At 48.4% G+C, this 10,354-nt stretch overlaps 1 protein-coding gene and 1 pseudogene across 1 annotated transcript; both read left to right on the top strand.

Moving 5' to 3' along the window:
* The first annotated feature begins 659 nt into the window (after positions 1-659).
* LOC123485160 lies at positions 660-1,086 on the top strand (annotated as a pseudogene).
* Positions 1,087-9,292: 8,206 nt separating this feature from the next.
* LOC121560696 (histone H4) lies at positions 9,293-9,937 on the top strand. Its single transcript, XM_041873612.2, has one exon. The coding sequence runs from the start codon at positions 9,329-9,331 to the stop codon at positions 9,638-9,640; it is 312 nt and encodes a 103-aa protein (XP_041729546.1). The 5' UTR covers positions 9,293-9,328; the 3' UTR covers positions 9,641-9,937.
* Positions 9,938-10,354: the final 417 nt, after the last annotated feature.

The following is a 10,354-nucleotide window of genomic DNA, read 5'->3' as shown; positions in this document are numbered from 1 at the left end:
CCCATTCCATATAGTGTTTTTTTTTTTCAGTATGCTATTTAGTAGGAAAGTATGAGCCACTATGAGTGGACAGGGAGTATTAATTAGAGGATTCTAATGTCCCTTCCAGTTTTAGCGCACAGAGGGAGGCCTATATCTGACAGTGGCAAAGTGTAGTGACGTTGTTATTTTGGGTCAAGCAATAGTGGAATTTGGACAACATAAAGCCACCACGAGTCGGTAGACGTGGCTCGAAAAGAGGGGGACAGCGCGCAAACACACACACACACACAGTCCAAAATGCGAGCCCTATGTCTGACGGTGCTAAAGTGGGCAATTCTATCACCAGCATTATTTGGCACAACAATCGTGCCATTTGGACAACTATCAAAGGCCCCCTTTTTGGAAACACACAATCCCCCATCGGTCACAGAGCATAGGCTATAGAGAGGAGGGAGGGGTGAGGACCCGCGCGCGCCCTCAATTGTCTTTGTTCGGGAAGCTAGCCTCTGAGCGGAAGGCTGCTTTGAGCACTAGAGCTCCACTGGGCAAATAGCAGGGGCGCCTACGAGCAGGCAGGGGAGTGTCCACTGCCGCTGACTTTGCTTAGCTTCCTCTTCATAAGACGGGTAGCGCCCTTCACGCCCTCATTCGTTTCTGAGAAGCAACGAGACATCATCATGCCCGAGCCAGCAAAGTCAGCGCCCAAGAAGGGCTCCAAGAAAGCCGTCACCAAGACCGCAGGAAGGGCGGCAAGAAGCGCAGAAAGTCCAGGAAGGAGAGTTACGCCATCTACGTGTACAAGGTCCTGAAGCAGGTCCACCCCGACACCGGCATCTCCTCCAAGGCCATGGGAATCATGAACTCGTTCGTAGAACGACATCTTGAGCCGTATCGCCGGAGAGTCCTCTCGCCTGGCCCACTACAACAAGCGTTCTACCATCACCTCCAGGGGAGATCCAGACCGCCGTGCGTCCTGCTCCTCCCGGTGAACTTGCCAAACACGCCGTGTCCGAGGGCACCAAGGCCGTAACCAAGTACACCAGCTCCAAGTAAACAGCGCATTTGGACTGCTCTACTAACCCAAAGGCTCTTTTAAGAGCCACCCACTCTGTCAGTAAAAATAGCAATTCCATCGCCACCGAATGAATGCGTAGGTAGGCTGCGTTACATTGTAGGACCGCGGTTACATTGTATCAATGTTTAACGGGCGGCGCGCGCCGGCTCGGTGAGCGGCTACATTGTATCATTTCCCCCGCCCGTTCCAGCGTAGGGGTTTAGCGCGCCTTTTTTGTCTTTGCACGCTGAATAGTAAGCCATGTTATGTTTGTCGGCCTCCATTCCAGGTGAAGGCAATGTAAAATGGCACCATTTGACAAAGAGTGTAAATAAATAAAAAAAGCAGTCTGTTGGGTTTGATTGGAAAGAAACGCCTTTTGTCGTTTATTGAGCGGATAGTCATTTTGAGTCGAGTTCCTGAATCGGTAGGACACGGACGGAGTGAATGGACGCTCCATCTTTGGACTATACCCTAATGATGTGAATGAGAACGATAATGGCAAGAATAAAAAGGGGGTGAATAATCCCGTCTAGGAAGAATAGGAGTAGGCCTATATATATATATATGAACGTAGCTTCCACGTGACAAAGTGGGGAGCGAACGGCCCAGCGAGCAGACTTGTCTCCGTTCAGAATAAAGTCATGTGGCCCGCGGAAGGAGGCCACATAAAGTCATGTGGCTCGCTCGCTGTCTCTCTCACTCATTCACTCACTCAGTCTCTCTCTCTCTGTCTCTCTCTCAGTCACTCTCTCCCTCTCTCTCACTCACTCACACACTCTCTCTCTCTCTCACTCACTCACAGAGAGAGAGAGTGAGTGAGAGAGAGAGAGAGACTGAGTGAGTGACAGAGAGACAGAGACTGAGTGAGTGAGTGAGTTTCAGTGAGTGAGTGTGAGAGAGAGAGAGACTGAGTGAGTGAGTGATTGATTGAGAGAGAGACAGAGAGAGAGAGAGACACTGCGTGAGTGTGAGAGAGTGTGAGAGAGCAAGAGACTGAGAGAGAGACAGAGAGAGACAGAGAGAGAGAGACTGAGTGAGTGATTGAGTGAGAGAGATGGGGAGACTGAGAGAGAGACTGAGTGAGTGAGACTGAGTGAGTGTGAGTGAGTGAGACAGAGAGACTGAGTGAGAGAGAGAGAGAGAGAGAGACTGACTGAGTGAGAGAGAGAGAGAGAGACAGAGAGAAAGAGACTGAGTGAGTGAGTGAGACTGAGTGAGTGACAGAGAGAGAGAGAGAGAGAGACTGAGTGAGTGAGAGAGAGAGAGAGAGTGTGAGTGAGTGAGTTAGTGACTGAGAGAGACAGAGAGAGAGAGACTGTGTGAGTGAGTGAGTGAGAGAGAGAGAGAGAGAGAGAAGAGAGAGTGAGAGAGAGAGAGACTGAGTGAGTGAGTGAGAGAGAGAGAGACTGAGTGAGTGACTTAGAGAGACAGAGAGAGACTGAGAGAGACTGAGTGAGTGAGTGAGAGAGACAGTCTCTCACTCTCTCAGTCACACACTCTCTCTCACTCACTCAGTCTCTCTGTGAGTGAGTGAGAGAGAGAGAGAGAGAGAGTGTGTGAGTGAGAGAGGGAGAGAGTGAAATAGTGAGTGTGAGTGAGTGAAAGAGAGACTGAGAGAGAGACTGAGTGAGCGAGACAGCAAGAGAGAGACTGGGTGAGTGAGTGAGAGAGAGAGTGTGTGAGTGAGTGAGTGAGTGAGAGAGAGAGCGTGAGTGAGTGAGAGAGAGACTGAGTGAGTGACAGAGAGAGAGACTGAGTGAGTGAGAGAGAGACTGAGTGAGTGTGAGTGAGTGAGTGAGAGAGAGAGAGAGAGAGTGAGAGAGAGAGAGAAAGTGTGTGAGTGAGAGAGAGAGAGAGAGAGAGAGAGAGAGAGAGAGTGACTGAGATAGCGAGAGACTGAGTGAGTGAGTGAGAGAGAGACTGAGTGAGTGACAGAGAGAGAGAGACAGAGAGAAAGAGACTGAGTGAGTGAGTGAGTGAGAGTGAGACAGTCTCTCTCTCTCAGTCACTCACTCTCTCTCACACACTCTCTCTCACTCACTCAGTCTCTCTGTGAGTGAGTGAGAGAGAGAGTGTGTGAGTGAGAGAGAGAGAGAGAGGGAGAGAGTGACTGAGTGAGTGTGAGTGAGTGAGTGAGAGAGAGAGAGAGAGAGACTGAGAGAGAGACTGAGTGAGTGAGTGAGTGAGAGAGACAGCAAGAGAGAGACTGGGTGAGTGAGTGAGAGAGAGAGATGTGTGAGTGAGTAGAGAGAGATAGAGAGTGAGTGAGTGACTGAGAGAGAGATAGAGAGACTGAGTGAGGGAGAGACAGAGAGAGAGAGAAGCTGAGTGAGTGAGTGTGAGAGAGAGAGAGAGACTGAGTGAGTGAGTGAGACTGAGTGTGAGTGAGAGAGAGAGAGAGAGAGAGACTGAGTGAGTGTGAGTGAGTGTGAGAGAGAGAGAGTGAGAGAGAGAGAAAGTGAGTGAGTGAGTGAGAGAGTGACTGAGCGAGAGAGAGACTGAGTGAGTGAAACTGAGTGAGTGAGTGAGAGAGAGAGAGACTGAGTGAGTGACAGAGAGAGAGAGAGAGAGAGAGAGAGAGAGAGAGAGAGAGAGAGAGACTCCCTCTATCTAGGCCTATATCAACGCACCATAACCCATGGGGGGCGCCAGCCTCCATAGCGCCAGCCAGACACCAAGAACCACAGACACAAAGACCGAGGCGAGTCAAGCTGCGGAGTCAAGCAGGTCAACAATATATTAGTAGAGACAGCCAACCTACCTACCTACCAGAAGACAACACACAATCTCACTGTGTAGAAATAGTAGGCTACAAATACAACAACAACAACACTCACACTGCCAGTGCACAAAAAGTACTAATACAATAACACACACACACACACACACACACACACAGTGCAAGTAAGCATGTCGTAGGACTGTTTATACCATGTGGATCCTGGACATACGACGAATACAACCTGAAACTTGAGGTACAACAATAGTCTCAGCCAGGCCTCACAGGTGCATGTGTTTTAGGTCCCCAAAGAGCGCTTCTTTAAAACACCCCTGACCACATCAGGGGACCCCAAACCATTTGATTCCCTTGCCAGACATCTCGGCTCACTACACAACAAGTGCTGCTCGCAATCGGATGCACTTTTAGGCCATTTAGGAGACAAATAGCACAGGTAAACCAGTGCGCACCCGCTCCACCCGACAGTCGAACGGTGAGGTTTTGAGCGAGTCGCAACAAAATGCACGGCCCTTCCGCGGGCCACATGACTTTATTCTGAACGGAGACAAGTCTGCTCGCTGGGCCGTTCGCTTTTGGACCGAAAACACGGCTCCGTCGGTGACTTTTGGGCCGATATAGGCGAACAGAAAACACAAGTGAAAGAGCATTTGGCCAGCCCAGAGAAGCCGAGCTGGGTGCCTTGAGTCTACATGGTTCTCATGTCGCGTTTAAGGCCAGCCCCCTGCTCGGTGTGGAGCTTCAATAGCGCAGAGCAGCGTCTACAGCAAACTTCTCCTCGCAGACCGTGTGTGTTACCGGACCAAACGACAGACAGACATGGCAGAAGTCGCACCAGCACCCGCAGCGCCGCGCCGCCAAGGCACCCAAGAAGAAGGCAGCAGCCAAGCCCAAGAAAGCGGGACCCAGCGTAGGAGAGCTCATCGTCAAGGCTGTGACCGCTTCCAAGGAGAGGAGAGCGGCATGTCCCTGGCCGCGCTCAAGAAGACGCTGGCGGCAGGCGGCTACGACGTGGAGAAGAACAACTCCCGCGTCAAGATCGCAGTCAAGAGCCTCGTCACCAAGGGCACCCTGGTCCAGACCAAGGGCACCGGTGCATCCGGCTCCTTCCAAGCTCAACAAGAAAGCTGTCGAGGCGAAGAGGACCGCCAAGAAAGCCGCAGTCCCCAAAGTAAAGAAGGTGGCCGCCAAGAAGCCCGCCGCGCGAAGAAGCCCAAGAAGGTAGCAGCCAAGAAGGCCGTCGCCGCAAAGAAGTCCCCAAGAAGGCCAAGAAGCCCGCTACACCCAAAAAGGCCGCCAAGAGCCCCAAGAAGGTGAAGAAGCCCGCCGCAGCGGCTCAAGAAAGGCGGCCAAGAGCCCCAAGAAGGCTACAAAGGCAGCCAAGCCCAAAGCCGCCAAGCCCAAGGCAGCCAAGCCCAAGAAGGCAGCCTCCAAGAAGAAGTAAAACCTATTACAAACAGTGTTCTACTCGACACATGTTGTACCACAAAAGGCTCTTTTAAGAGCCACCCACCTCTTTCCATAGAAAGCGCATTGATTTCCATGTACTACCTGTCGTGAAAAAGAAATTACGCACACTAGGCTACTTTTAAGCACACAACATTGTCCCACTCTGGGTGTGTGCGAAGGGAGAGCATATACTAGAGGGCCAAAATGGCTTAGAAATTTGACCTCACGAGTGCACCCTCACCAGCCATTTATATATGAGCCACTGGGCTATTCCCGTTCAGAGGCAGGCTGCTGTGATATGTTACAAGTGCCATGTAATAACAATCACAATACTATAGTGGCTTCGATTTCAAACTCAAGAGTGCACCCTCACCAGCTGTTTGTTTCCCATTTGGAGAGAAATAATGTGAGGATTTCATTTCGGACATTTTGGGCGCTCACGCGAAATGACACAAAGTAACAAAGTCGGAGGGAAACAAAGTAGCCTCTCACTCGCTGCCTGTGGGTGGGAACCGGCTTAGGGCTGTCTGTCTGTCTGTCCGTAAAATGCTTTACAAAGGAGGGGGAAAGAAACGAGTGATAATATAGGCCGAATAGTTACAAGAATTGTGTTCAGATGAATAATTGACACTATTAGTTGTGTGTCATTAGTTGCCTTGAATACAGTCCAGAAGAAACATTGCATGCCAACTTACTTTGAAAGTCCCATGTTGCAGTGCTGCTGAGAGACTCATGCAGAGGCCCAAACTTTACAGTGGAGCACGGAGACCATCTTGTGGTTAAATTTGGGTACTGCACACCATGGTTATTTGCTCTTTAGGCCAGCGTTTCCCAAACGCGGTCCTGGGGTCCCCAAGGGGTGCGCGTTTTGCAAATTGCGCCGATCCGTTGTTTTTTTTATCTATAATAGTCAAACTCCACCAAAACATTTGCTACCATCAGGAAGTACAAAGGCAGGATCGGCGCATGCGTTGCTGTATTCAGCACCGTTGTATGGACAGCGCTTGTGCTGCATCTCCACTCACGACACGGGTAATAGGGGAGGTCCGGCGGTGCTGAAATGGACAGGGCCTCTGCCCAGTTGCCAAGGGTATTTCCCGTTTGGGGACTTTTGACACGCTATAGGCACAGTTGAGTACACCCCTCATCCAATAGACCCCCAGCAACTTCCTTTTGGATCCACGTTTACGGTATAGGGATGCATTTGGGACATACCTTACGTCTCTGACCTTGTCAATATCAGCATTTCGCTCTACTTACCGTGAAGTGACATCATAATAGTAGTACATTACAGTATACGTTTGCGTAAAATAGTACCATTTAAAGGGAGCATGTCAGGGTCAATTACTGACAAATGAGAACACACTAATCCTCATGGGTCATTTAGGGGCAAAACGCACCACTTTGTGAAGGTTTTGTTTTGATTGAAGAGCAAGAAAAATATTCATTGGTTCGACTTCTTTCCCTTCTAAATGCGTTTGCCTAAGGCCAGGCAGTATGCACATATCTAAATGTTATTAAAAAATCAGTATTTTTTTGCCACTCAGAACACAGACATTTACCTTAAGGGGAGTTACCCTCATTTTAGACTTCCCAAGCATACATTTTCATGACAGCGTTCCTAATCTGCAGTAGGCAAAGCAGTTGAAAATCGGTAGGTTAACACCAAACCGTGAGGTGATTATGAATTCAGAGCAGTCGGATTAAGTCATAGTCAAATACATTTGAACAAATGAACAACAATATCACACGGAAAGTGATGTGAGCATTGCATTGTGGAAAGCAATGACTTTACAAGAACACGTATTGCAAAAGCGAGGCATGTATTTCTAGATTAAACACTGATTCAGTATGATGAACAAGTACATGTATGATTTGGTGTGCTCTACTTGAACACGCGCTTAGAGTTTTGAAACCACTGCCTATATGATGAGCTGTCGTTGTTTGTTTTATTACCACGTACTTATGGAAATTGCACCGGTTGAGAGATGATGGCTCTCTTGTGCCTACGGTGAAGGGTACTTCTGATCCAGCAGGTGGTGCTAAGATCCCTCCTTATATGACTTGAATGACCAGTTAGTTGATGGACTCCTTATAGCTCCTAATGATTTTAAGGCCAGTGTTGGCAAACATGACTTCTGCTCCAGCAGGTGGCCATGAAATCCCCCCCTATATGACTTGACTGACCAGGTAGTTGATGGACTCCTTTTAGCTCTTAATGATCTCAAGCAGAGTGTTGGCCACATGACCTCTGGTCCAGCAGGTGGCAGTGAATATAGTCCCGATAGGAGTTGACTCATTTCTTTGAGGTCCTAAATGAAGCATAGGGCGTCAACAGTGCATCTCGGCCTAACCCTGTTCCGGGCCCATTTCTTCACTCGATGCTTCCGGTGTTCTTCATCTCCTCTTCAATAGTCCTTCTCCACGTCTTCCTTCCCGTCTTGCCCTGTGCGTTCCACTGAAGTGTCTGTGTTTTTATGTCGTTAGGAGTTTTACTCACTGCGTGTCCCCCTTCCATTTCCACTTTCTGTCCCAGTTGGGTAGCTATCCATTATACTGTAGCCTACTTACTACCAATGTCACTGTAGTCAAAGGTGATGTTCGATTATTATGTATGAGTATTATTATATATTGTTATATTATTATGTTGAAGCCTATAGGGTGTGGTAACAGGCCCTCTGTGATTTGTTGTTGTACTGTACACGTCAAGTATCTGCACTCTAGCCTAATTAGCCTAACCTGCTAGGGAAAAGTCACTTCCGGTCGTAGCTGTATCCCACCTAGTCAAAACCTTGTTAGTCCTTATCCTAAAAGGCACCCTCTGTTCCTCGATATACTCCACCGAGGGCCGGCAGCCAGTAAGTACAGGTAAGAGACAATTATGGCAACAATAAGTTGTCCTATGAAAGCTAGTCACATCTGAGATGTGAAACTGCACTGAATGATAAAGTGGCAGTCTGTGCTCTTGGGCCCTTATGGCATCAGTGCACCCCCCCCTCCAATTTGTCCCTTTTGAAATGAACAGTTGAGATGGGCCCTCTTTCTGTGGCCGTTCTTTGACGACACATCTGAGGCTATCCTGCGGCAATACAAATGATCAACATCATAACAATTATCCCATTATAAGAAGCTTTATTATTGGTTTGCTAAGAAAGGTACCATACAATATTGGCACATCACTATCACCTCTGTATGCGTAGGAAATCAATCCCTTCATTGTGTGTGTGTGTGTGTGTGTGTGTGTTTGTATGTGGGGGGGGTAAAGGTACGCCACTCTCGGCCTCACAGTTTATGCATAGGGTCGTCATTATGCAACAAAATAGAAGACATTCCCAAATGTGCTTACATCATTGCGTAATGTCAGGGAGTCACACAAACAGTGTGTGCTGTTTGGCTGCAACACACATTAGGCATAAGGATGATGACAACTATTTTCTAAATGCTCCAGCTTGCAGAGGGATCACCACCCCTCCCATCCGCACCCCAGGTCCTCTTGGCCCCCTTACTGTCAGGCCGAGTGGTGTCTAGGGAAGAAAGAAGCAGAGTGATGTTTATTAATGACAGTCAATACAACACGTCCTTCCATAGCTAAACAGAGTCATCCTACTAGTTCAGTGTTTCCCAACTCCAGCGGTAGAGTAGCCTACCCCCAACAAGACCCATTTTTCTTGGAGCCCTGGACAGCCACAGCTGATTGAACAACCGGTCACCTAATTACCAAGTCCTCAATGAGAAGAATCAGGTGCAACAACAACAACAACAACAACAACAACAACCACAACAACAACAACAACAACAATATGAGGACAGGGACACAGTGTACTAGCTGATCTCCCAGTTGTCACAGTTTGGCCTTGTGTTCCACATGGCCTATATCAGTATTTGAGTATGTTTCCCGCGCACGTTAGTTGCTTTCACGTCATCTTTGAAATCGCTCCTCCCTAGTCCCCTAGAACGAGCGCCCTCCCCTTTGTAACGCCTCCGAACATATAACAGAGGCGCGCTTTCTGTGCCGCTGGCCTCAATCAGGTCGGCCAAACGCAGATAATAGCGCACCGCGGCTGAAGTCATTCATTCACTTGAACTCAACTAGCGAACACACCATGTCTGGAAGAGGCAAAGGCGGCAAGGGACTCGGAAAAGGAGGCGCCAAGCGTCACCGCAAAGTTCTCCGCGATAACATCCAGGGAATCACCAAACCCGCTATCCGCCGTCTGGCTCGCCGCGGCGGCGTGAAGCGTATTTCCGGTCTGATCTACGAGGAGACCCGCGGTGTCCTGAAGGTGTTCCTGGAGAACGTGATCCGTGACGCAGTCACCTACACCGAGCACGCCAAGAGGAAGACCGTTACCGCCATGGACGTGGTTTATGCTCTGAAACGTCAGGGACGCACCCTGTACGGTTTCGGCGGTTAAACGCACTCTCTTCGGAACCTCAACACCCCGACTCGAACCCAAAGGCTCTTTTAAGAGCCACCCACATCCGCTTCAAAAGGGCCCATTCCATATAGTGTTTATTTTTTCAGTATGCTATTTAGTAGGAAAGTATGAGCCACTTCGAGTGGACAGGGAGTATTAATTAGAGGATTCTAATGTCCCTTCCAGTTTTAGCGCACAGAGGGAGGCCTATATCTGACAGTGGCAAAGTGTAGTGACGTTATTTTGTGTCAAGCAAGAGTTTAACTGCCATAAATGTTATTCATGTCATTATTAATAGGTTTTACATAATATCATTATTATTTGTACAACTTGTATTTTGAATATTGATTTGGCTTGTATTTATGTGATAGGAACTATCTGTACATTCTATGTTGTGTTGGGACGCTTTTAGTGGTGACAAGTTCCAGACATCGCTGTAAAGTAGCGGCGGTAAAGTTTAGTACTCATTACATTAAATGTAGTACTCAAAGATAAGTTAAATTAACGACGTGTTTATTTACAAGTATTCTTGTTTCTAAGTGGACCCATTTCCCTCTCAGTTGTGTGCAGCCAGCGAGGTATGTTCATTATGTTAATTATTTGTCGCGCATATTTACGTGCAAGGTTTCTGTAACGTGAACGCCAACTTGTGTTTTGTGCATGTGTTGAAATGTATTTAAACAGTTCGACGGTGGATTGATGAATGTGGAG

This window comes from Coregonus clupeaformis, unplaced genomic scaffold (assembly GCF_020615455.1).
Source record: "Coregonus clupeaformis isolate EN_2021a unplaced genomic scaffold, ASM2061545v1 scaf0588, whole genome shotgun sequence".
Classification (NCBI taxonomy): domain Eukaryota; kingdom Metazoa; phylum Chordata; class Actinopteri; order Salmoniformes; family Salmonidae; genus Coregonus; species Coregonus clupeaformis.
This window is presented reverse-complemented; position numbering and strand designations above follow the sequence as displayed.